This window comes from Panulirus ornatus, chromosome 23, assembly GCF_036320965.1.
Source record: "Panulirus ornatus isolate Po-2019 chromosome 23, ASM3632096v1, whole genome shotgun sequence".
Taxonomy (NCBI): Eukaryota; Metazoa; Arthropoda; class Malacostraca; order Decapoda; family Palinuridae; genus Panulirus; species Panulirus ornatus.
In genome coordinates this window covers 18450345-18477197 of record NC_092246.1, presented here as the reverse complement: position 1 = coordinate 18477197, position 26853 = coordinate 18450345, and the positions used below count along the sequence as shown (strand labels likewise).

General features: G+C 42.5%; 3 protein-coding genes and 1 pseudogene across 3 annotated transcripts; all 4 read right to left on the bottom strand.

Annotated features, from left to right (window-relative positions):
• Positions 1-1031: 1031 nt before the first annotated feature.
• Positions 1032-3886, bottom strand: LOC139756848 (pseudohemocyanin-2-like). Its single transcript, XM_071676674.1, has 3 exons — positions 3698-3886; positions 1778-3301; positions 1032-1589 (listed from the first exon to the last, which is right to left on the bottom strand). Exons 1-3 carry the CDS (start codon positions 3867-3869, stop codon positions 1153-1155), a joined length of 2133 nt encoding a protein of 710 aa, XP_071532775.1. The 5' UTR covers positions 3870-3886; the 3' UTR covers positions 1032-1152.
• Positions 3887-6598: 2712 nt separating this feature from the next.
• Positions 6599-9865, bottom strand: LOC139756847 (pseudohemocyanin-2-like). The gene is made up of 3 exons (XM_071676673.1): positions 9733-9865; positions 7671-9194; positions 6599-7483 (listed from the first exon to the last, which is right to left on the bottom strand). The coding sequence occupies exons 1-3, from the start codon at positions 9830-9832 to the stop codon at positions 7047-7049; spliced, it is 2061 nt and encodes a 686-aa protein (XP_071532774.1). The 5' UTR covers positions 9833-9865; the 3' UTR covers positions 6599-7046.
• A 1505-nt stretch (positions 9866-11370) lies between these two features.
• On the bottom strand, positions 11371-14542 carry LOC139756845 (pseudohemocyanin-2-like). Its single transcript, XM_071676672.1, has 3 exons — positions 14389-14542; positions 12164-13687; positions 11371-11974 (listed from the first exon to the last, which is right to left on the bottom strand). Exons 1-3 carry the CDS (start codon positions 14507-14509, stop codon positions 11538-11540), a joined length of 2082 nt encoding a protein of 693 aa, XP_071532773.1. The 5' UTR covers positions 14510-14542; the 3' UTR covers positions 11371-11537.
• An 8765-nt stretch (positions 14543-23307) lies between these two features.
• LOC139756844 (pseudohemocyanin-1-like) lies at positions 23308-26320 on the bottom strand (annotated as a pseudogene).
• Positions 26321-26853: the final 533 nt, after the last annotated feature.

Here is a 26853-nt window from a genome sequence, read left to right as displayed (position 1 = left end):
GGCTGGTCCCGTCACGTGTGATTTACATAAGATTAATCGTAAAACGTGTTGACGACTTTTAGTCGCGCCATCCGGAACTCACGTTGAGAGCAAAAGGGGGTCATGAGGTGACACAGTCCTTGTCAACACCGTTATCTGGGTAGTAACTAGGTTTAGGGATTATGTGTGTGTGTGTGTGTGTGTGTGTGTGTGTGTGTGTGTGTGTGTGTGTGTGTGTGTGTGTGTGTGTGTGTGTGTGTGTGTGTGTGTTTATGGTGATCTATTCTTATTGTTCTGTGATGGATTTCCTCTTCATTTATGGGAACATTCACATCTCGAGCTTTTTTCTTATAGTATCTTCCAGTCTTTTAAACCTTTGTATGTTTTTATAATTTCCGTCTCATTCCTCAGTTATACCTATAATCCACGACTCATATATGAAAAAAGAACTTTGCATTAATTTTTTGAAAGCTTTTCTTTTAATTTCATGTTATGGTCTTTGGATGTTCTATATCCGCAGACAATCTATCCATTCATCGCTTTTGTATATATGAATTCACTCTCTCTTAAATAATCTAAGAAACTACTTCCACACGACCTTCTTTCCCTGAAACCGTATTCTCTCTCAATTATTTAGTTTTCCACATTACATGGTATGAGAAAACCCACTTTCTTGATTCTCAGGAAAGGACAGTAACTGGGTGAAAATATATATATAGATATATCTAAAAACATTAATTTCTGTAGCGCAAACTATATATAATATGTTTTGGTAATACAACTTCTAGAAGGAGACTGATATTAACACTTCTGACGAAAATTATGAATATTAAATCTGCTAGACTTTCAGCGAAAAATATCAGAAATAAGAGAATATCATGAAAGATCTTTGACATGTTATTCATAAATTATGTCTAAGCCAAGTCCACTTCGTATAGGCTGGTGACTCCTGGAAGATCTTCAACCTCTTGTTGACCATTGCATGTCCCAAACATGCTCCATAAACTCAGAAACACTAAAGACACTGTAGGAAATAAAATGAAAGTGTAAGGTAAGACATTGATGTTTATTGCTTGAAAGATCATCTTTTAATAGAAGATATAGTCATTCATTAGGTCAGTCGAGGGGGCACTTTTGAGATTATGTTGTGGGTAAAATTGTTGTATGTGTGTATTAGTTCAAGTGGATATGTTCGCCATAGTTGTAGACCTTGACGATGGTTTCCCTGAAGTTGGGGATCTCTCGGAAGACGCGTTCATCAGGGACGCGACGGTCCAGTGGATAGCCGAGGGGCTTCCTGTCAGGGAGGACACCCTTGACGCCCAAGTGGTGGAACTTGGTCATTGTGGGAAGGCCTTCAATGGCTGCGTCGGCAGCACCGTCGGTTGCAGCCACAACCAGCATGAACTCCACACCAGCTGCGTTGCCCTTGGGTAGGAGCAACCTGTTGGGCAGACCAGTGGCACTCTCGAACTGTTGAAGATGCAGCTCAGTGCCAGCGGCGATGGCCTCCTCAGTCATAGTGAACAGGGTCTTAGCGCTGGGAACGTCAGGCACTGTCACTGAGGCTTCAGTGCTCTTACGGATGACGTGGTTCTCCCCAGGGACCACTGTGGATATATAAAAGTAGAATCATAATATGAAACATAGAGATGATTAATGTATAATCTATGAACAATGTCTCAGAAATGTACAATGCTTAACATCAGTCATGTTTGTTTGTCGAAAAAGGAACAAATGCAACAAATAGAAAATCTAAAGAGCATTAGCATATGATGAAAGTATGTCTTATACTCACGAGATCTCCAGAACTTGTCAAGTTCAATGGCGTGCCAACGTCCTTCTTCGAAAGAGAGCTCGACGCCGTTGCTGTCACGGAGTGGCCAGGCCATGATGCGGATTGTGGCCATAACCTCTGCTTCATTGCTGTTGATTATATCAAGATTGTAGGAGAATTCCTTGTGTCTCAGACGTGGGACATAAGTGTCGATTTCTGCAGCGTCAACCTCAGCTCTGTCGTCGAATGTGTTGAGAAGGCTGACTGGATAATCCTCAAGGTATGTCTCCAATGCACCATCGATGGCTACATTGTTAATGGCCACACCAGGTAAGATGAGTTCTTCCCTAGTATAAGGTGGAAGACTGTCCTTGTGTTTCCTGAAAACGTTGTCGATGCGCTTGTGTAACTTATAGAAGCTGGGGTCGCGAACAGCACCCATGTAGTGTTCCATGACACTGGGAGGAATGCCGAACTTTCCGTGGGGGTCAGCCTGACGGGCAATCACCTTGTGAGCCATGTTGTTGAGAGAGCCGTAGAATTCAGGGTTGGGGCTGTACAGAGAGGACTCGATCACATCACCTAACAATGCAATGCCGCGTTCATTCCTGATGTTTATGGCTGATCCATCCTTGGCAGTGAGATATCCATGGTCAATGGCGTCGAGGATGCGCTTCTCTTTGAGCTCCAACTCATGAATCGTAGGAAGACCATCCACATCTACAAGGACGAAGTCGTCGGGGCGGGATGGGAATGGGACACCATTCTTGTATGCGATCTGGGGAGCGAAGCCCTCTTTGAGAGGCTTGTCGACGGCAAGTGGCTCGGAAATGCCCAGGTGGTTGCAGATGCGCTCTGCGTCGAAGCGGTTATTAAGCTGGTGATGTATCCAGAAGAAAATCTCACCCTTGCGGGCTAAGTGAGGACCATAGGTGTCTCTCCACCAGAAGGGATACTCCATATGCCAGTTGAGGTAGTGGGTACTAAGACCAATGTCCTCAGTGAAGTAAGCAACTTTCTGCTCAGGGTTCCTCTTGGTACCTGTGAAGCCCATTTTGATCAAGGCTGGTGTAGCAGCCATTCTGGCTTTATACGCCTCTATGATTACTCTGGTGTCTGCGTAAAAGTGTGGGGCAATCTCATAAACAGGTGGCAGCACAAGGTGCTCTCCGAGTGGGGAGTGCTTGACGGCTGCGACCACAGCGTAAAGGAACTGTCCCTCGTTTGCCCGTTCACGGAAGTAAGCGGCGTTGCTGATGGCTGTCTCCCAGTTGATACAGTTCATGAGAACCTCAAAGAGAATGATTGCTTGTTCACGATCGTGAGTGGTAAGAGCGGTGACTATTCTTCCTTTCTTCTCAAGCCTGTCAGCCTTGAGTTCTGCCATGAGCTTTTGAATGGCCACTCCGCCATCAGCATAAAGGGTAAGGTCAGCCTCAGGGTCAAAGGTTTCAGCGAGGGTCCTCAACCTTTCATCATGAAGAGGGTCGAACAACTTGTGGAGCAGATGGTTCAAGTCTCGCTGCCTTTGTGCTGCAGGAACATCTGATACACGGAAGAAAATATCATCATTAAAATGGAAATCAGATTTTAAAGGAACATAGGTATATTTTTATGATGCTCCGGAAAGTTTTCGACATCCGAACGTCTAACTGATCAGAAAGAGAATCTTAAAGGCCTCCATGATAGATAATATACCACGGTTTCATGACTGGAAATTCTTACAGCTTTAAGGAACTGACAATGAAGTGATAGTTATAGGTATGGAAATAACAAAATGCGTCTCAGACCGTCTACCTCAAAGATTAGAAGTAAACGTGATGGAGAATATGAGTCTAAAGTACGGTAAATGTCTTGTTTATGCAAAAGAACTTGAGTCTCTGTTGGACCGTGCTAACTATAACCATCATGCTAAGGACTGCATCAATATTGTTTACTTACCTACAATTATTGCTGGCTTTGCAGGCTGCTCAGGGGCTGCAGGCTCCGCAGGGGCTTCAGGCGCTGCAGGAGCAGCAGGTGCCTCAGGGGCAGGTTCGTCGGCCTGGAAGCCGTCGAAACTTGGCCAGGCGGCGGCCGCAGCCACCAATGCGAACAACACCAAGACCTTCATGTTGATGGTGCCGAAACAGCCGCCGCTCCTCCTTATATACCCCAGATGATCTTCTCGGCCTTAGGACCATTTGGCGTCATCAATGATAACAGTATCTAGGTTCATACTATTAGAGGCCTCCGTGTCTCTTGAGTTCAGTGACCCGGCCACAGATGACCTCCCCACATTCTCTACACAACACATCTCCGGCGGTGGGGTTACATAGGCTATCATATGATAAAAACCTGATAATTGAATCAGTGTGTTGAAGTAGACACCTCCGTCCATGTCCGAAAAATTGGTGTTCATGGCTCGTACCTGCAGCGATTTATATATATATATATATATATATATATATATATATATATATATATATATATATATATATATATATATATATGTGTGTGTGTGTGTGTGTGTGTGTGTGTGTGTGTGTGTGTGTGTGTGTGTGTCACCTCTTTATATAAAAGAAATTGTGCTTTATTTTATACTGTTCAATTTGTTTCATATCATATTTGAGTAAATGATTTTAAATATTACAGACTTCAGACAAATTCTGGACTCATTACAGGGAAATAGACTGGCTTTATTAAATATAAGCAGTATTTTCCATTCCCGTAGAAAATCATGGTAGTTTTTGCCTCAGCACGTTATGTCTTGCTTTCATTCTTTAACACTTTTAGCCAGAGGGAGTACAGGATAGGGAGAGAGCTTTCTTGGTATACTTTCCAAATTTCATCTATACAGAACGAGAAATATTGTTTCTATTTGGATACAATGTAACAGTTAACATCGTCCTAGGCCAATAGGTCTGATATATTCTGCTTTTCTTAATTTCTCCCGTGTGGAAGGTTTAATTATCCCCATGTAGAATGTTTAATCATTCCCATGTGGAAGGCTTGATTACATCCATGTGGAAGGTGGAGATAACTTGCCGGTTGACACATACATACATACGCATTTCTGATAATTTGTCTGGTTCCGTCACGTGTGATTTACATAAGATTAACCCAAAAAATATGCTGATAACTTATAATCGCGCCATCCTGGATTCACGTCAAGATACGAGGTGGCCCAGTCCCTATCAACACCATTATCTGCATAGCAACTGTTGCTAAGTATAGGAATTATGTGTGTGTGTGTGTGTGTGTGTGTGTGTGTGTGTGTGTGTGTGTGTGTGTGTGTGTGTGTGTGTGTGTGTGTGTGTGTGTGATAATCTATTTGTATTGTTTGGTGAGGGAGTTCTTCATTCATGAAGACCTTCATCTCTTGAGTTTTTTTTCTTCTTATGGTATCTTGCAATCTTTTAAACTTTTGTGTGTTGTTTATATTATCCGTCTCATACTTCACTTATACCCATAAACCACAGCTCATATATATATATATATATATATATATATATATATGTATATATATATATATATATATATATATATATATGTATATATATATATATATATATGAAGTCTGTTGGGGATGGGAGAGCTTGGGAAGTGAGTCAATTGTTGTTCGCTGATGATACAGCGCTGGTGGCTGATTCATGTGAGAAACTGCAGAAGCTGGTGACTGAGTTTGGTAAAGTGTGTGGAAGAAGAAAGTTGAGAGTAAATGTGAATAAGAGCAAGGTTATTAGGTACAGTAGGGGTGAGGGTCAAGTCAATTGGGAGGTGAGTTTGAATGGAGAAAAACTGGAGGAAGTGAAGTGTTTTAGATATCTGGGAGTGGATCTGTCAGCGGATGGAACCATGGAAGCGGAAGTGGATCATAGGGTGGGGGAGGGGGCGAAAATTTTGGGAGCCTTGAAAAATGTGTGGAAGTCGAGAACATTATCTCGGAAAGCAAAAATGGGTATGTTTGAGGGAATAGTGGTTCCAACAATGCTGTATGGTTGCGAGGCGTGGGCTATGGATAGAGATGTGCGCAGGAGGATGGATGTGCTGGAAATGAGATGTTTGAGGACAATGTGTGGTGTGAGGTGGTTTGATCGAGTAAGTAACGTAAGGGTAAGAGAGATGTGTGGAAATAAAACGAGCGTGGTCGAGAGAGCAGAAGAGGGTGTTTTGAAATGGTTTGGGCACATGGAGAGAATGAGTGAGGAGAGATTGACCAAGAGGATATATGTGTCGGAGGTGGAGGGAACGAGGAGAAGAGGGAGACCAAATTGGAGGTGGAAAGATGGAGTGAAAAAGATTTTGTGTGATCGGGGCCTGAACATGCAGGAGGGTGAAAGGAGGGCAAGAAATAGAGTGAATTGGAGTCATGTGGTATACAGGGGTTGACGTGCTGTCAGTGGATTGAATCAAGGCATGTGAAGCGTCTGGGGTAAACCATGGAAAGCTGTGTAGGTATGTATATTTGCGTGTCTGGATGTGTGTATGTGCATGTGTATGGGGGGGGGGGGGTTGGGCCATTTCTTTCGTCTGTTTCCTTGCGCTACCTCGCAAACGCGGGAGACAGCGACAAAGTATAAAAAAAAAAAAAAAAAAAAAAATATATATATATATATATATATATATATATATATATAAAGGCGACTAAAAGGGGAGGGAGCTGGGGGCTGGAAATCCTCCCCTCTCTTTTTTTTTTTTCACTTTCTTGTGAAAAATCTAACAAGCTGCTTGCACACAACCTTCTTTCCCTGAATTCGTATTGTTTCTCAATTATTCAGTTTTCCACATTACAAGGTATGAGAAAACCCACTTTCTGGATTCTCAGGAAAGGATACCGATTGGATAAGAGAAATATATAGATAGATTTAGAAACATTAATTGTTGTGGCTCAAAATATACATAATATGTTTTGGTCATACAACTTCTTGAAGGAGACTGACATTAACACTTCTTATGACCAAATTATGAATATCAAATCTACTAGACTTTCAGCCGAAAAAATCAGAAATAAGAAAATATCATAAAAAGATCTTTGACATATTTATTATTCATAGAATATGTCTAAGCCAAGTCCACTTCGTATAGTCTGGTGATTCCTGGAAGATCTTCAACCTCTTGTTGAACATTGCATGTACCAAACATACTCCACTAAAGATACTGTTGGAACCGAAGTGAAAGCGTAAGGTAAGAGACTGATGCTTGTTGCTTTAATGATCATTTTATAATGGAGTATAATCATACATTAGACCGGTCACTCGAGGGGGCACTTTTGAGATTATGTTGTGGGTAAAATTGTTGTATGTGTGTGTTAGTTCAAGTGGATATGTTCGCCATGGTTGTAGACCTTGACGATGGTCTCCCTGAAGTTGGGGATCTCGCGGAAGACGCGTTCATCAGGGACGCGACGGTCCAGTGGGTAGCCGAGGGGCTTCCTGTCAGGTAGGACACCCTTGACGCCCAAATGGTGGAACTTGGTCATTGTGGGAAGGCCTTCAATGGCTGCGTCGGCAGCACCGTCGGTTGCAGCCACAACCAGCATGAACTCCACACCAGCTGCGTTGCCCTTGGGTATGAGCAACCTGTTGGGCAGACCAGTGGCGCTCTCGAACTGTTCAAGATGCAGCTCAGTGCCAGCGGCGATGGCCTCCTCAGTCATAGTGAACAGGGTCTTAGCGCTGGGAACGTCAGGCACTGTCACTGAGGCTTCAGTGCTCTTACGGATGACGTGGTTCTCCCCAGGGACCACTGTGGATATATAAAAGTAGAATCATAATATGAAACATAGAGATGATTAATGTATAATCTATGAACAATGTCTCAGAAATGTACAATGCTTAACATCAGTCATGTTTGTTTGTCGAAAAGGAACAAATGCAACAAATAGAAAATCTAAAGAGCATTAGCATATGATGAAAGTATGTCTTATACTCACGAGATCTCCAGAACTTGTCAAGTTCAATGGCGTGCCAACGTCCTTCTTCGAAAGAGAGCTCGACGCCGTTGCTGTCACGGAGTGGCCAGGCCATGATGCGGATTGTGGCCATAACCTCTGCTTCATTGCTGTTGATTATATCAATTTTGTAGGAGAATTCCTTGTGTCTCAGACGTGGGACATAAGTGTCGATTTCCACAGCGTCAACCTCAGCTTTGTCCTCGATCGTGTTGAGAAGGCTGACTGGATAATCTTCAAGGTATGTCTCCAGAGGGCCCTCAATAGCTACATTGTTAATGGCTACACCAGGTAAGATGAGTTCCTCCTTAGTATAAGGTGGAAGACTGTCCTTGTGTTTCTTGAAAACGTTATCGATACGCTTGTGTAACTTATAGAAGCTGGGGTCGCGAACAGCACCCATATAGTGTTCCATGACACTGGGAGGCATGCCGTACTTTCCGTGGGGATCAGCCTGACGCGCAATCACCTTGTGAGCCATGTTGTTGAGAGAGCCATAAAATTCAAGGTTGGGACTGTACAGAGAGGACTCGATCACATCACCCAACATAGCAATACCACGTTCATTCTTGATGTCTATGATGGATCCATCCTTGGCAGTGATGTATCCATGGTCAATGGCATCCCAGATGCGCTTCTCCTTGAGTTCCAGCTCACGAATCATAGGAAGACCATCCACATCTACAAGGACGAAGTCGTCGGGGCGGGATGGGAATGGGACACCATTCTTGTATGCAATTTGGGGAGCGAAGCCCTCTTTGAGAGGCTTGTCCACTCGAAATGGCTCGGAAATCTCCAGGTGGTTGCAGATGCGCTCTGCGTCGAAGCGGTTAGTTAGCTGGTGATGTATCCAGAAGAAGACCTCACCCTTGCGCTCAATGTGACGGCCGTAAGTGTCTCTCCACCAGAAGGGATATTCCATATGCCAGTTCACGTAGTGGGTACTAAGACCAATGTCCTCAGTGAAGTAAGCAACTTTCTGCTCAGGGTTCCTCTTGGTACCTGTGAAGCCCATTTTGATCAAGGCTGGTGTGGCAGTCATCTTGGCTTTATATGCCTCCATGATTACTCTGGTGTCTGCGTAAAAGTGTGGGGTAATTTCATAAAGAGGTGGCAGCACAAGGTGCTCACCGAGCGGGGAGTGCTTGGCAGCTGCAAACACGGCGTAAATGAACTGTAACTCGTTCATTCGTTCTCGGAAATATGCGGCATTGCTAACCAGTGTATGCCAGTCCATGCACTGCATGAAAGCCTCAAAGAGCATTATTGCTTGCTCAAGATCACGTGGGGTTAGAGCTGTGACTATACGCTTTTTCTTTTCCAGCCTCTCAGCCCTTAGCTCTCCCATAAGTCTTAGAATAGCAACTCCACCGTCAGCACAATGAGACGGATCAGCATCTGGTTGGAAAGTGTCAGCGAGGGTCTTCAACCTCTCATCCCGTAAGGGCTCGTATACTTTATGTAGCAGGTGGTTGATGTCGCGCTGCTTCTGTGCAAGTGACACGCCTGAAACACAAGGGTAAATATTATTATCAGACTGATGAAGATTATCTGTATATCATTTTCATTGTTGTGAAGATGGATCTTAACTGAAATGAAAAGACGATCGAAGCGTGATTTAAAAGTGTCAATACAAGTATCGATGGCATAGTTTTGCCAACAACTTAGATACTCCTTCCATATGTACCGTACTGTTACATGTTAACCCACTTCTTTGTAATCCTGGACACTGTACACTCATTTCATTCGAATGTAAGCTAAACATTGAGAACGATTATAGTTAGGAGGTTTTCAACGACTGAACATTTCTCGCCCACTACAAACGGAAGGGTCCGGTTGGTTTTACACAACAGTTACTCGAGTCTATCAGTCAATTACAGATGACTGACGCTTTGGAAAAGTTTTGTCTTTTTAAAGCCGGCAAAGGAATGAGAGTCATACATAGATCGCCATGATAGGTTCCTGACTGTCCCGTATGCTATATGTGCTCGGCAGGGTCAGCAATGGTGTTCCTCACATGGCTTGTGTCATCGAATGTACTCACTCACAGGTTCGTCCCCTTGGAAGCTCGTGACTTCGTCGCCTCCTAGTTCTGGCCAGGCGGCGGCCGCAGCCACCAGAGCGAACAACACCAAGACCTTCATGCTGATGGCGTAGGAGGAGCTCTTGCAAGGCTCTAATATACACCGCCAGTCCTCGCCTCCGGTGGATTGAGTGTACCTAATGTTACGACAGCAGTTTCTGGGACGATGCTACTGTTGTCTGCTCGCGTCTAGTCCTCGCGGCTAACCTCCTGATGACCTCTCCATATCATTATCATCAGCGATCACCTGTGGGGTGACACTCTATCATCTGAGATGTACCTTACTAATCTTTACTGTTTTTACGAAACACCAATAAAGGTCTCAAGGGAAATTCTTAAATGCCTTTACGTTGGTGAATCTTTGTGTCTTACTATATGATTTTAGCCAACTATCTGAACATAAGTATATAAGTTATATGAATTCACCTTACCAAACACATATGATAACATTATCAAAGTTATCATACGACTGTTGATTTGACATTAGGTTTTTAACCCTTTTAGCATTATATGGAACTTCTTGTAAAACAAGGACAAGATCCCATTGCCCATAAGTTCAACATGATTACTGTAAAGTTCTGGACTCCACAAGTTTTGAATATAACTATATGACATGTGTATTTCTAGAAAGTTTATATGTCTAGAGAAAACCTTAGGTATATGATTAAATACAATTCTAATGATATCAATTTGTTAAGATAGTCTCTTCGTCATTCACATTCTTGTACTGTTAAGTCAGTCACCCCAAGAACCGAATCCTCGTTTTTTCTCACGTTCTGTTTCGTTCACAGTATTTAAGAGGAGAGTTATTATAGAAGGTCAGTTTTGTTAGAATTGGATACTTTGTGACTGAAATTCATTTAGTGCCATATAAAGTCATATTTCAAGTTTGAGTTCTCTCTCTGTTTATGACAAGAAACTATAACTGTATTCTCCTTTAGATGAATAATTTACTATATATGTTCTAGTTTAATAGTTTGTCTACCCAAGCGTAGTTTATTTCTAAAATTCTCTAGTTTGATGCATTTGTACATTGCACTTTACTAGGTTCCTAATGATTCAAGCACAATGATTGCAGCTTACTGGATTAAGAAGGCTTTGATATTGTGGAAGAAGTGTTGCCTAACATACATTCATCAGAGATTTGCCTCGTACTTTCACAGGAAATTACGAAAATGTACAAAATATCTTTTCTTCAAGGCTTTTAGGATGATGTATTGACACTGACAGATATCACCATCTTGCTCTTATTTCTTAATGGATGAATGTGGTAAGATGAAAACACATATAAGTGGATAAATGATATTCATTTTAATGTAAAGATGAGTTTTGAGATAGGGAGATGCTAGACACCGTTCTGGAATTATGCTAATGCTTCGAGTTCAAGTCTTGGAAGTATAAACTGATGTAATGCATCCAAGAATCTCAGAACAGCGTCTGACATCCCACTCGTCAATTGAAGCTTATCCCAGATATTCCAGTACTTAGTGCTGTTATGTGGCTGGAGATGATTAACTTCATCTTCAACACTATACCTTCAAAAAGCGTATCATACACAAGAATGAAAGAATTTGGGAATTCTATAACAAAACAAAGTAAGAAAATCGTATGAGGGTGATGTTTATTGTCATAAGACAAAGGTATATACCAACAGTATCCTTCGTCTTTAAGTCGATGTTTATAATGGAAATGGGTTTTGAATATATGGTGAGTTTAAGATCATTATTTTTTTTTTCTGCAGTGAGAAACATTATTGTACGTTTCAATTAGTAGTGGCGGATATATTCGTCGTAATTGTAGACCTTGACGATGGTCTCCTTGAAATTGGATATCTCGTGGAGGACGCGTTCGTCAGGAATGCGACGGTCTAGTGGGTAGCCGAGGGGCTTCTTGTCAGGAAACACTCCCCTGACGCCGTAGTGGTGGAACTTGGTCATTGTGGGAAGGCCTTCAATGGCTGCGTCAGCAGCACCGTCGGTCACAGCAACTGCCAGTACGAACTCCACACCAGCTTCGTTGCCTTTGGGTAGGAGTAACCTGTTGGGCAAGCCAGTAGCGCTTTCAAACCGTTCAAGATGCAGGTCGGTGCCGGTGGCGAGGGCCTCATCGGTCATATTGATCAAAATCTTTGTGCTGGGTACGTCAGGCACCGTCACCGAGGCCTCATTGCTCTTGCGGACGATGTGGTTCTCACCAGGGGTCACTGTGAGTAAATAAAAACATTATCACCTCATACAATTTTGAGATAACCTTCTAATATCATCCGTAAAGTGTATTACCAAAATGTGTTCATGTAAGTCAAACGCTAAAAGTGTAAGTGAATTGTTATCAGTACCCATTACAAGTGGAAGAGCAAGTTTATCATCATACGATCAAAAGGAAATGTACTTACATTGTCTCCAGAACTTGTCCAGTTCAATAGCGCGCCAACAACCTTCGGCGTGTGGGATTTCGACGCCGTTAGCGTCATGGAGAGGCCAGGCGAAGATGCGGATTGTGGCCATAACTTCTGCGTCATTATTGTTAAGTATGTCAATATTGTAAGAGAAATCCTTATGCCTAAGGCGTGGTCTGTAGGTGCCAATATCTACAATGTCTACCACGGTTTTATCATCGATTGTATTAAGGAGGCTGTGTTCATAATCTTCAAGGTATGTTTCCAGAGGACCATCAATCGCCACACTGTTGATGGCGATGCCAGGGAATATAAGTTCTTCCTTAGTATAAGGTGGAAGACTATCTTTATGCTTTCTGAAGAGGTTGTCGATGCGTTTGTGTAACTTAAAGAAACTAGGATCGCGGATGGCACCCATGTAGTGTTCCATGACACTTGGAGGCATGCCGTACTTTCCGTGGGGATCAGCCTGACGGGCAATCACCTTGTGAGCCATGTTGTTCAGAGAGCCGTAGTATTCAGGGTTGGGGCTGTACAGAGAGGACTCAATCACATCACCCAAGATAGCAATACCGCGTTCATTCCTGATATCTATGATGGATCCCTCCCTGCCAATGATGTAACCATGGTCAATGGCATCGCGGATGCGGTTCTCAAGCTGCACCAACTCACGAATCATGGGTAGACCAACTACATCCACAAGCATGACGTCGTCGGGACGGGATGGGAATGGGACACCATTCTTGTATGAAATTTGAGGAGCGTATCCCTCTCTGAGAGGCTTGTCCTCCCTAATTGGTTCGGTAAGCTCCAGGTGGTTGGAGATGCGTTCGGCGTCGAAGCGGTTAGTTAGCTGGTGATGTATCCAGAAGAAGATCTCACCCTTACGCTCAATGTGAGGGCCGTAAGTGTCTTTCCACCAGAAGGGATATTCCATATGCCAGTTGACATAGTAGGTGTTGAGACCAATGTCTTCGGTGAAGTAAGCAACTCGTTGCTCAGGGTTCCTCTTGGTGCCTGTGAAGCCCATTTTGATCATGGCTGGTGTGGCAGCCATCTTGGCCCTATATGCTTGCAAGACCACTCTACTGTCTGTGAAAAAGTGAGGGAAGATCTCATAAAGAGGTGGCAGCACAATTTGCTCACCGAGATGGGAGTGCTTGACGGCTGCGTGAGTTGCATAAACAAACTCTCCCTCGTTCATTCGTTCACGGAAGAAGGCTGCGACCGCAATGGCAGTATCCCAGTCCCGGCATTGCATGAGGACTTCAAAGAGCATGAGTGCTTCCACACGGTCGCGGGTGGTGAGAGCTGTCACGATACGTCCCTTCTGCTCAAGCCTCCCAGCTCTCACTTCCTCCATGAGTCTATGAACGGCATCTCCACCGTCAGCGTAAAGGGAAGGGTCAGCCTCTGGGTCAAAGGTGTCAGCGAGGGTCTTCAACCTCTCATCATGAAGGGGTTCGTACACCTTATGCAGAAGGTGGTTGATGTCGCGCTGCCTCTGTGCCACAGAAACGCCTGAGACATGCACAAAAATTTAATCAAAACCAATTTAGACAATTAATAAATCTTTCTAAAACGTAAGTTATTGACTTAACTGTCAGGAAAGTATAATACCATCGAAGTTTTATCTAAGATAATCAGTTTTATCTATGTATCCGTAAACTATCTCAGATTTTTCAGGACACCATAGTGTGTTCTAATGAACTAAAACGAAATCTTATTGTGCATTAAGATGATAATCATCAGAGGAGATAGAGGCCTTATAGCTAGCAGGTGAATCCTCAAGATTCGACATATAGTGGCTGTATATCTAGGGATATTGACGGTGTCTTTGCTGAGATTACTATGAGAAAATTCAAAAGGCATTCTCCAAGACGTAAAAGGAGATATCCCAACTACATTATTTGAAGCTTGGGGATCACAAAATCCGAGACTGAAACAGATCCATCTCGAAGCTTCACAGTTGACACGTCGTTACCATGAGTATCATCTTACACCCGGACTTACACAACTCGCTGGAAATGGTTCACAGTTATACAGCAGAAAAACGGAAACACCTGTTGGTGTGTCATCTGATATGGATTCATGAGTGGGGAAATCTATGTTCTTATACAGTGATAACCTTTAATCTGAGCATCGCTGAGGGCGGTACAATACAATCTATGAATCATTCGCCATAAATGATATGTTATGGACCATACTGTTCATATACTCACCTACAGTAACTACAGGAGCAGCAGGTGCCTCAGGGGCAGGTTCGTCTGCCTGGAAGCCGTCGAGACTTGGCCAGGCGGCCACAGCAGCCACCAGAGCGAACAACAACACCAAGACCTTCATGATGATGGTGCCGGAGGTGGATCTCCGGGTTCTTTATATACCCCGTAGGTCCTCATATGGTGTCGCCAGCGATATGGGTAAGGTGAGGGGTTAGGGGTCCATAGGCCAACCCTCTTCAGAGCCTCTTTTTCTCACTCTATCTACTGAGATATGGCAGTAAAAGGGAAACCCATATCCATTTGTTTATCTTTTGGTCTTATTAACCATTGAGGTGTGAAATGGTTGATGTCGTTACAATAATTGTAGAGACTCCTCTTCTTTTTTTTCTCTTAGGTGTTCAGTTGCTTCTGAGTAAACTCGTTTCATGATGGTGTGAGACATGTGAGATCGAGACCATCTTTATTTCTGTCATTCTGAGAAGTTAGATTTAACATCTGAGCTTTCTGTACTGTGGTGGACGAGACCTGACGGATTGCCCATTACTTCTGTGTCCGTAAGATACCTTAAGATACAGGTGGCTAATTCTGTTACTCATCTCCCTATCTTATTTCGAGGACCTCTCCTTCGAAAAGAGACCCTCGAAAGACCCATATAACTCAAGATGAAACATTTCTTTTTAATTACAGGAAGACATCTTGAGTTTGTACCTGATGGATGGGATATGTAGAACAGATCACATACTAGACATCATCGTAAGCTGTATTGAAAATACTGTAAACCTCAGCAGTCTAATGGACTTTGGCTATGATATGAAGAGTAGATTACGTGCTAGACATCATCGTGAGCTGAGTTGCAAATACTGTAAACCTCAGCAGTCTAAGGACCACAGTTCAGGTGAGGCCTTAGCGACGGTAATACCGACAGCTCCCAAGGTGTTCCAGACTAATATTTTTTTTTCGAGTTTTTGGTCACAAAATGGAATCTAAGGATCTTTTTCAGTAAATGAATCGAATCAAGACTGATTTCTCAACTGCCCGCAAGGTGTCATTACAGAAGAAAAACCTTGGGGTAAATTGAAAAATGATCTAACCTTACTTGCAGACAAGGGAATACAAAGGAACTCAAACAACGACAGACCACTGGGTCCTTTCAGGGCTGTTTTTGATAGAGGAAGAGTTCAGAAACTCACAGATTAGCTTGGTAAAGACAGAAAGACATACACATGATCCAAAGAGAAATCCTGTAAGCTGTGGGTGTAACTAAGGACTTGAAGGGAAATGCTCTTAAAAGTACCTATAGTTGTGCTTTCAACGACTGTAATTGGTAATTCATCCCATTAGTTAACAACCCTGTTGAAGAAAGAAGCCTTTGACTCATTCGCGTTAAAAAAAACATTGGCCTACGAGTTTGTATCCATTACTATGGGTGACATCAGACGAGATCACAGATTAATCTTGTCTTTCGTAATCTATAAAGATTCACGTTGTTTAGTAGGCAAATGTTGGATTTAGTTTTAATCCGGGAATCATCTTGGTAGCTCGATGGTGTTTTCTAGATTGTCTGTGTTTTTTTTCCTTTTTTTTCAAGTAGGGTGACCTAAACTGACCAAAGTATTTAAGATAGGGAACACCCCCAATGAACTATAAAGAATGAGTATGATTTCTCCAGATATGAATTCAAAAGCCACTACCCATGAATCTGAGATTTTTGTTCACTTTTTCTTCTGCTACTGTGCACTGCTCACTTAATAACAGGCCACCAGAGATTCTCACGCCGAAGTCTTTTTTCCTATTTTACCCTTTTGTTGTTCAGGAGAGTTCATACTGTATCTCTCCTTCTCGTTTTTACTATCGACATGCAAAACTTTATGCTTATCAATGTGGAAGTTCATTTTCCACTTATGAAGCCCAGACCATCACTTTGTCTATGTCAATTTGTAGCTGCAGATGTCAAAATCTCCGATGACGATTTGCATCCAACAGTTTAGTATCATCCGCGAATTTCTACATCATACAGTGCGGCCTGGTACCAATACCATTGACATACTGCGTCTCCCGGTAAACTGACGTCGACTGAGCGCAGGGTACGCCCCTGCGAAGGCTCGGCATGGATACAGCAGCGCCTCGCCAGACAACACTCCTGCCGGCTAGTCAAGAGAGCCGTCCTCAGTGTCTGGTCTGGGTGACCTCCGCACGACTTTGCTGATGTCACACTCCTCTCACGTATCTTAACGAGACAGACGATACGATATCTGTGTTGGTGTCGGTGGCAAATCATCATCGTCTAGGTGTTGGCGATCGGTTGCTGTATAGGTGGTGGTGATCGGTGCTTATGTAGGTGCCTGTGATCTGTTCCTGCGTAGGTGAGGGTGGTCGTTGCCTGTGTAGGGGAGGGTGATCGGTTCTTGTGTAAGTGAGGGTGATCGGTGTCTGTGTAAGTGAGAGTGATCGGTTACTGCGTAGGTGGTGGTGATCGGCTTCTGTGTAGGCACCTGTGATAGGTCACTGTGAAGGTGTATCCAGTGTATATGTGGCTAAAGGTTTCTAATCTATCTAGTTAAATGTTAGCTCTAATCAAAGAGGTTTACACTTGAGTATTTTTTGTGTACGTGCCCACGCGCATGTGTCTAATGTTTATATATTTCTCAGCTGTTACCTTGTGTTCATCTTTGTATGTTTTCCCTATGTCTGTCATACGAATTCATTCCTGTATTCACAAATGTCTGTTTATTTGTATGTGTGTGTGTGTGTGGGCACATGTAAGTTTTCATTCGTTATGTGTGTATTTCTTCTGATGACAGCATCATGCGTGTGTCTGATCTTATCTGTGTGTGTATGCATGCGGTCGTATGGCGTGTATGGCTATGTGTAGTGATCATCATGTGACAGCGTTTGTCTGAGATGAAGCGCGAGTACCCAACATACTCTGTGGGCTACTGAGAGCGTGCGCTGCCTTAACATATGTATGTAAGCGAGGGTCTAGCATCGTCGATATGGGAGTGTGTGCGTTTGTAAGGGTGTGTGAGGGAATGACGATGATCTATGTGTATCAGAGTGTAAGCGTGCGACGTGTATTGGCGAAAAACAGTTCCATGAGAATCGTCAAGGTTCCGAGAAGACGATGTGGAGGAATATGGAATACAAAAGAGGATAAACGATTTAAAACTCACGTTCACATATCCAAGAACATCATCGAGAACAAGATGAATATACGACAGAACAGCAAATGTAATATTATACATAGTGCTTGAGCGTGTGTGAGGGGATCATATCATATTCTCACTAAGAACAAGTAAGGAAATCAGGGAAATCCTTCGCTGTATCATCTTCATTATGCAGGTCATATACAAGTAATAGTATCTAGATAAGTGTTTAATAACAGCGTTTTATTTCGTGTTTCTAATTACTTTAACATAATTTGCTCATGTAATGTAATAATGTAAACCAAGACAGTAGTAATCAGGCCAGACCATCACGCTTGAATCTTGGGTCTGTGTATCTATGTAATTCTATGTAACTCTGTCTGTCTGTCTGTCTGTCTGTCTCTCTCTCTCTCTCTCTCTCTCTCTCTCTCTCTCTCTCTCTCTCTCTCTCTCTCTCTCTCTCTCTCTCTCTCTCTCTCTCCAAACCTTACCTAACCTAGCCTCATACAATGCACAACTTTCTTGGCAAATAAACCTCATATTATGTATAACTTTCTGGGAAAATAAACCTAATATTATGTATACGTAGCTTTCTGGGCAAGAAAACCTTATATTATGTATAACTTTCTGGGCAAATAAACCTTATATTATGTATAACTTTCTGGGCAAATAAACCTTATATTATGTATAACTTTCTGGGCAAATAAACCTTATATCATGTATAACTTTCTTGACAAATAAACTTTATAGCACGTACAACATACTTGGCCAATAAACCTTACACGAAACATAACATTCTTGGCCAATAAACCTTCTGTAATTATCATCATTAGTTATCATTATCATTATCATTATTACTAGTGAAAGGGACACGAATAACGTAGTAACCCAGTTCCTCCCTATAGTTGCTAAGGTGATGACTGTGACTGGGTTCCTGTGGATGAGTCTTCTACCGGCCTCCTTGAGACCTGCTTCTTATCTTATTTTGACAAAAGCCTTAACGATGGCGCGACAACTGATAACAGTAAGGGGGTTGTTTATCTTATGTAAGACAATGCGTGTGTGTGTGTGTGAGTGTGTGTGTGTGTGGGACGCTAAGTATGAGACTGGTTGAGTTGATCGCGTCTCCTATATGGGCGGGAAGAAAACCCTCAGCGGTCTGGTCTGGTGGGGATGTGGTTGACATGGGATGGGTTATGTCTGTACGTGTTGTGGTGACGAGCGATAGGATGCGAGTTGGAGATAATGATGACTTACTCTCTCTCGTGGATGATCATAGGTGGTAAAGAGATCCAATGGAACCAGGTATTTACACACACACACACACGACATATGACCATGGGCGCTACAGTTGGCCCACAGTCAATCCCAGCAGTGCATCCTTCCCTCAGGGTTCGTCGAAGAATGGGTACCAGGCTTTGTGTGTGTGCGTGTGTGTGTGTTCCAAGGCCCACCTTTTTTGAGGGGGTTTCTGCAGCCTAGAAGCTGCGCTCCACGCACGAGCAGGGAAGTAAGGGACTCCTCTGGAGGAGAAGTCATTGTACGAGACGACAGATTTTCGTCCACTGATGATGACGTAGCTTCATCAAAGGATGACCTCCTCCTCCTCCTCCTCCGCGGTGGAACCTCTTAAAGGCAGCGACCGGTAACGCTTCTGTTTGTACTGACCGTTGTGAATCTCTCGAACAGATACGCTCTTTTTTATGTGTCATTGAGAGGGCACGCGCAGCTGAACACCTTAATCAAGGCCATCTAATCTACACACACACACACACACACATACGCATATATATATATATATATATACTCGACATCCTAAGTCAATCACTTAATTCATCGATCATCCCCGTGGAAAGGATGAAAAGCTGGTGCTGGACTGTGGACCAGGACTCGAACCTATGCCCAGTGGACCTCAGGCAACGCGTGATTGCTTCCCAGTCAGCAACGATAACCACTAGGCCACAACATCTCCTCCTGTGTTATGACTGTCTCCGGATAGCAAGTCTACAAACTCCTGCAGAACCCTGAGCAATTCTTACCTTTTGTTTACTCTCAATTTCTTCCTTTTATCATATATATATATATATATAAATATATATATATATATATATATATATATATATATATATATATATATATATATATATATATATATATATATAAATGATATATATATATAAATGATATGTATATATATATATATATATATATATATATATATATATATATATATATATATATATATATATATATAATCACCATGATCATTGCTGGCATAGGGTTCAGCCCAAACTATCTCTAACCTACCCACTGTTGCTAGGCAGATAATGATGTACGCCTCATCTCTGGTTTGACTAAGATCAACTCCTTACGAACTGTTCTTATCTTGTTTTGACATAGTTGTTTGTTTCAGTGCGTCCCTGGTTATCGCCCAGAAGTTATTTTACGTAACGATTTTAAGCAGCGTTTGTGAAGGGATAACCTGAAAACTACGCGTTTTATAGGGTTAATGGGTTTTGTCGTGCTCTGTGACCCTTGTTACTGACTGTGGCTCCGGAGTAAGTTTGAAATAGAAGTAGACTTTGAGTTAATTTGATAAAGAGTTGTGCGTGTTTCCAGACACAGACAGACAGGCACACACACATACATTTATACCTATCATTCTTTTCCACATTATTGTTACTAGATGTATAAAATGTTTTCCTGGCTTTCCAGTAAGCCTTGTTCACAAGCCACTTACGATAACATAACTGCCTAAAGGTACGTCTTATATGACTACATTCATCTACCAGACTTATGGAATCACATATCTGTGATGCTCTTAAAGACATGGACATAACTATAGATATCTATACGGAAGGATCCTATACTAAAGAAATATAATGAATGTAACTCTCAGAGTTAGTAGACTTCCTGTAGATCTTAAAGGATAAAGTGACCAGATTCCCTAGATATGAACACATTAAGAAACAGCAGTTTACCTTCTTTTCAATCTTGAATTTGATGGTGGGGTGATTGTTGTTCAATTCATCAAACAAAACATCACGATCTCGGGAAGATAACCAGGGAGACCACACATCATCAACGTATCTAAGCCAGATTTTTGGGTGATTACTGACTGAAGTCGTAAAGTTATTCATGAATAAATTGCTGAAAATGGGACTAAGGGGATTTTCCCATGGCAAGACTAAATTTCTATCTATAGAGATTATCTATACCATTTTTATGATCTTTATCACTGCAAATACAAAGATCTGTTAAGTCAATGAAAATTTTTGTGGGCAGGGGTAAGGCAAGACTAAAATTAGGCATGTTTCTCTTTAGGTACGTGTTGGTTTCTTCAATGCAGACTTAAGTAGACAGGGAATTCACATCAAAACTGTTGAGTTTATGTTCTGGCAAATCAATGTTTCTATCCTTGTTTACATAATCTAAGCCATTCATAACATGCGATGGAAAGATTTTTCCTTGAACATGGCTAAGGTATTGAGCTAACCATTTGGAGAATCTATAACCAGAAGAATTAACAAAAGAGAAAATTAGTCTGAGGGGACATCCATCATTGTGAGTTTCAGGGACAGAGGGATTAACAATCCTTACTGACTTCATAATGTCCTGGTGCATATTTAACAATGTGGTCGCGTCCAGGGTTAAAGGTCTTTACTTATCAGTAAGGGGTTCGGATGTTAATTTTTTCTAAGTCTCAATATCATTTAAAGATCCTGACGTTTTCATCTATAGTCCACTGTACTTAGAATTACTAACTGACTATTTTTATCTCATTTTGCAATACGAATATCTTTATTTTTCCTGAAATTTTCAATGGCGCTTTGGAACGTATATGGCACTACACACGGAAATGCTATCACAGGCCAAGGCAGTTAGAACTGAACCAGATAAATAAGACTCTAGGTTGGCGTTATTAGCGGATTTTGCTGTAGGTACTAGATGTTTCACACTAAAAGCATCAATGGATTTAAAAGAGTCTAAATCCTAGAGTAAGTTTTTCATCCTGGGTTAAGGACTAAGGCGAACGATCAATGATGTTCTTATCATCTGGGTCTGATCCTTTCGTCCATAAACTATCGTAATAGATCTTGTCAATCTTCCATCTAAGATTATTCTTCTTTCTGATGATCTGCTTATTTGCTCGTATCTTTGCTTCACTCATACGGTTTGACAGCAACGATTGGGTCAGCAAAGGCAGAGGAGAGTTCTCCTCTTGCATTTTTAAGGTTGTACAACGCCTTCGTGGGAGTCAGTCTCCTGCATTGTCTATGTGCTGTAGAAGAATTTGATGCTCTAGTCTCCCACATGGAGTTTGTTCCTTCTAATGGAAGGGGACACTTGGAATTCGGGTGCGTGGTACTATTTTGTGCCTGAGGCATTCTTATAAGACGCTCTGTTGTCACTTCTTGGTGTGAGTGGAGAGGGAGGCTCTGCGATACGTACTGATAAGTCTGGTGGGTGTTGGGAAGTCCTGTGTGTTGTCAGGTGGGAACTCCATCGCGATCCTACAACGCTGATATGATGATCACACTTGTCCGTGATGATTGTTATGAAGGTGAAATCGCAATTCCCGAAGTTCAAATAATTTCATGTGATATGTAATTTTTTACTATATGCTGCACCACATGTTGCACAGGGACGATCCGCCCTCATTGGGTGCAAACAATTCATAAAGTTTTCAAATCACAACACCAATACATAGATTCCGTCTTGGTAGCGTCATTGCGAGGTATACACTGGCCTGACTGTTAAAGGGAGAGTGGGGAAGTGCCTTGTGGTTAAGGGGGGTTGTGTGGGGGAGGTTGGCCTAGGTAACAAGATGTGTTTTCAACTACTTTTCATATGTCATCGTTCCTTGATGATTCATTCATAATGATTTGGTTGATAATAAAATGTGCTTTAAAGTTGCCTGGGGACAAATTAAAGTTCTTAAAGCAGTTAAGACAGATTCAGTGGCGCAACGGAGAGCATGATCAGATGAGGGGGTTACAGTGTGACTGGGTTGTTAAGGGTCTACAAAGTGATCGTTTTCTTGTCAGTGTTTAGCGCCATGGAACGAACAAGGCGGAATCAGTGTGGTGGTGTTGGGATTTAAAAAAGAAAATCACACGTTGTTTTCATCTGATGAGGCGGATGGATGGAAAAGATGGACTCTTGTGGAGTCATACTAATTAATTCTGATGAGTTCTCACATTCATCAAACAGGGAAAGAGTAGGTAAGATTAGAGTCAGAATCGATCAATATACTACTGCTTTACTAATATTAAAACCTCTCTTGACCACCACACAGATTGGGGAAACGCTTCCACCACTGAAATTGCAAAGTTCGTTCTTGCAAGCAATAGTATGGAATCCTGTTTATTCTTAGGGTCCACCGGGATTAAAACCTTAATTCAAGCTTTGGTCGTTTTAATGTTATAAGTAAATGACGGATCTCATCTGTGAGAGGTTTCTCTCAGGGTGACCTCGAGATGCGAGGCTCAGGACTAGAGTGTGGTCTCATAATCAAGGGCTGCCTCATATCACCTCAGGATAATCTCCGTATATATATATATATATATATATATATATATATATATATATATATATATATATATATATATATATATATATATATATGCACTGCAATATATCTGATGGTTCTCACCAGAGGGCCTCACCGTTAAGAATCTAAGGCAAAATCATGTCTCCTTTTTCACATTCACATCAAATTATGCTAAACTTTATTTCTAATCATTTTTCCTAGGTGAAGAGATAAAACACAGTATTAGAGTTTTGGCTATTTATTGACATAATGTGTATGTAAAAGACGAATGTTCATTCTGAAGGAAGGCTGGAACACGTACAAGAGATGTCTTTTTGGGCATCGATCACTGAAGTCTCGACTACAGAGTCGATAGCTAACCAACCCTCTTAAAGCTGTTGATGATCATATACAGGAATTCCATCTGTTCATATTTCCTACGAGATGATTCAATTCTTACCTTGGAGAAAATGCTTCATTAGAAAATAGCATATTTTCATCTTTTTCCGCTATGCGATCAGTGATCCTCATGAACATATGGATACTCTTTGTAATATCTAAGATTTTTTCTTTTATTTCGTTTTAGCTAATCATCAAATATTTCTTAGTGATGGTGAATATGTTCACCGTAGTTGTAGACCTTGACGATGGCCTCCTTGAAGTTGGGGATCTCGCGGAAGACACGTTCGTCAGGGACGCGACGGTCCAGTGGATAGCCGAGGGGCTTCCTGTCAGGGGACACTCCCTTCACGCCCAAGTGGTGGTACTTGGTCATTGTGGGAAGGCCTTCAATGGCTGCGTCAGCTGCACCGTCGGTCACAGCCACCACCAGCATGAACTCCACACCAGCTGCGTTGCCCTTGGGTAGGAGCAACCTGTTAGGCAGACCAGTGGCGCTCTCGAACTGTTCAAGATGCAGTTCAGTGCCACCAGCAAGGGCCTCCTCAGTCATAGCCATCAGAGTCTTCATGCTTGGCACGTCAGGCACCGTCACTGAGGCCTCAGTGCACTTGCGGACGATGTGGTTCTCGCCAGGGGCCACTGTTAGTAAATGAAAAGAGAAATTCTGTTATGCTACGAAAACAAGCCATACCTGTTACCCTATCATCATAAAATACCATGGGAAATGTAGCTCAACCTTTGATTTCTTTATAGACTTTCATTTTCTATTTCTCATGTAATCCCACACAGTATATTTACAAAAGCAGACATTTTGTACAATATTATCATGAAGAATCTTTTATACTTACGTGTTTTCCAGGACTTGTCTAGTTCGATAGCATGCCAACGACCCTCATCGAATGAAAGCTCAACACCGTTAGCGTCACGAAGTGGCCAGGCCATGATGCGCACTGTGGCCAAGACTTCTGCCTCATTGTTGTTGACAATATCAATATTGACGGAGAAATCTTTGTGCCTCAGACGTGGCATCATTGCGCTAATTTCTACTTCTGCTTCCGCTCTATCCTCGAAAAGATTGGGAAGGATGATTTCATAGTCCTCCAAGTAGGTCTCCAATGGACCATCAATGGCTACATTGCCAATGGCCACACCAGGGAGCACAAGTTCTTCTTTAGTATAAGGTGGAAGACTATCTTTATGCTTTCTGAAGAGGTTGTCGATGCGCTTGTGCAGTTTATAGAAGCTGGGGTCCCTAGTAGCACCCATGTAGTGCTCCATGACATTGGGAGGCATGCCGTACTTTCCGTGGGGATCAGCCTGACGGGCAATCACCTTGTGAGCCATATTGTTCAGAGAGCCGTAGTATTCAGGGTTGGGGCTGTAAGAGAGGACTCAATCACATCACCCAAGATAGCAACACCGCGTTCATTCCTGATATCTATGATGGATCCCTCCCTGCCAACGATGTAACCATGGTCAATGGCATCGCGGATGCGGCTCTCAAGCTGCACCAACTCACGAATCATGGGAAGACCATCTACATCCACAAGCATGACGTCGTCGGGACGGGATGGGAATGCCACACCATTCTTGTATGAAATCTGAGGAGCGTATCCCTCTTTCAGTGGTTTATCCTCCCGTATTGGCTCGGAAATTTTCAGGTGGTTGGAAATGCGCTCTGCGTCGAAGCGGTTTGCAAGCTGGTGATGTATCCAGAAGAAGATCTCACCCTTGCGCTCAATGTGACGGCCGTAGGTGTCTTTCCACCAGAAGGGATATTCCATATGCCAGTTCACGTAGTGGGTACTGAGACCAATATCTTCTGTGAAGTAAGCAACTTTCCGTTCAGGGTTCCTCTTGGTGCCTGTGAAGCCCATTTTGATCATGGCTGGCGTGGCAGTCATCTTGGCTTTATATGCTTCCATCATGACTCTAGAATCAATGAAAAAGTGTGGCACGATCTCATAGACGGGTGGCAGCACAAGGCGCTCACCAAGCGGAGAGTGCTTGACAGCTGCGTACCCAGCATAAATAAACTCCCCCTCGTTCATTCTCTCACGGAAATAGGCAGCAGTAGCAACAGCAGTATCCCAATCCTGGCACTGCATGAAAACCTCAAAGAGCATGAGTGCTTCCTCACGGTCGCGGGTGGTGAGAGCTGTCACAACACGTCCTTTCTTCTGAAGCCTCTCAGCCCTCAATTCTCCCATCAGTTTATGAACGGCGGCTCCACCGTCAGCGTAGCGGGAAACATCAGCCTCTGGGTCAAAGGTGTCTGCCAATGTCTTCAACCTCTCATCCCGCAGAGGCTCGAACACCTTGTAGAGTAGATAATTGACGTCGCGCTGCCTCTGGGCTAAAGCCACGCCTGAGACACAGTCAAAGATAACCATTAAAGGGAATATTCTACTACTTTACAAATACATGAAAAAATTAGAAGTAATCATAGCAAAGAATCGGTAATTTATGCATGCAAAATCATTCAAAATTTAACAACAATCTCTGCATAGAATTTGTGTTGGTGACTGATTACAACTGTCCTTACATCAATCTATCAAGATCATTGACTTGACACAATCACTGACCACTTTTGGTCTTAGTAATTTCATTCATTATTGCTGTATTACAATATTTTTTCTTTGTCCTAAGTGTACTGTCTAGTTAACATAAGTCAGTGAATGTTACTAAGATACTCACCAGCCGCTGCAGCTTCATCTCCCTGGTAACCAGCGAGATCATTCAAGCCGAGTTCGGGCAAGGCAGCGGCCGCAGCCACCAGAGCGAACAACACCAAGACCTTCATGCTGATGGTGCCGGAGGAAGGTTCACACCTCCTTATATACCCCGGCTGGTCCTCACCGCTGCAAGATCGTCTGGGGTTACTCCTGATAACAGTAGTTATGTCACCTCTTTCTGCCGCCTTGGTTCATCCACTGATGACCTCTCCTTAACCTGTTTTACAATCTTTAAGTGTCGAGTGACATAGGTTATCATTAGAGAAGGGTACGTTACTAACCCTATCTTTTGTTTATAACAAGAAAATGTCTTATATGCTTATAACAATTAATATGACTGAATAGATGTTCTGTGCGAAAAGCTGAATATACACATTTCAACATTCCAGCTAAAAGCTTTTGAGGTAGACCAAATAGTGTAGTAGGTGATTTTGAATGCTTCAGGGTTTGTGGAATAATTATTATAAGATCCGTGCACGTTTTTTAAGCGTTATGAGCGACCTCGTAAGTGATACTTATTTTCTCTCAGATGCTGCATTAGGTAGAAATTTAGCGTCTATCTACGTTAACGTCAACAATGCTTAACATATATGCGTCGTTTTCTTCGGCTTCAAATCCCGTAAAGTTAAAGGTGCTTGGCTGGAACCATGTT

What these genes read in the sequence shown, in the direction of transcription:
- LOC139756848 (XM_071676674.1), bottom strand. Translation starts at nt 3,869, where the DNA reads ATGAAGGTCTTGGTGTTGTTCGCATTGGTGGCTGCGGCCGCCGCCTGG. An exon ending in AAAGCCAGCAATAATTGTAG is followed by an intron (nt 3,302 to 3,697) that starts GTAAGTAAACAA and finishes TCCGTGTATCAG; the next exon opens with ATGTTCCTGCAGCACAAAGG. An exon ending in TGACAAGTTCTGGAGATCTC is followed by an intron (nt 1,590 to 1,777) that starts GTGAGTATAAGA and finishes ATATATCCACAG; the next exon opens with TGGTCCCTGGGGAGAACCAC.
- LOC139756845 (XM_071676672.1), bottom strand. Translation starts at nt 14,509, where the DNA reads ATGAAGGTCTTGGTGTTGTTGTTCGCTCTGGTGGCTGCTGTGGCCGCC. An exon ending in TGCTCCTGTAGTTACTGTAG is followed by an intron (nt 13,688 to 14,388) that starts GTGAGTATATGA and finishes TGCATGTCTCAG; the next exon opens with GCGTTTCTGTGGCACAGAGG. An exon ending in GGACAAGTTCTGGAGACAAT is followed by an intron (nt 11,975 to 12,163) that starts GTAAGTACATTT and finishes ATTTACTCACAG; the next exon opens with TGACCCCTGGTGAGAACCAC.
- LOC139756847 (XM_071676673.1), bottom strand. Translation starts at nt 9,832, where the DNA reads ATGAAGGTCTTGGTGTTGTTCGCTCTGGTGGCTGCGGCCGCCGCCTGG. An exon ending in CCAAGGGGACGAACCTGTGA is followed by an intron (nt 9,195 to 9,732) that starts GTGAGTACATTC and finishes CTTGTGTTTCAG; the next exon opens with GCGTGTCACTTGCACAGAAG. An exon ending in TGACAAGTTCTGGAGATCTC is followed by an intron (nt 7,484 to 7,670) that starts GTGAGTATAAGA and finishes ATATATCCACAG; the next exon opens with TGGTCCCTGGGGAGAACCAC.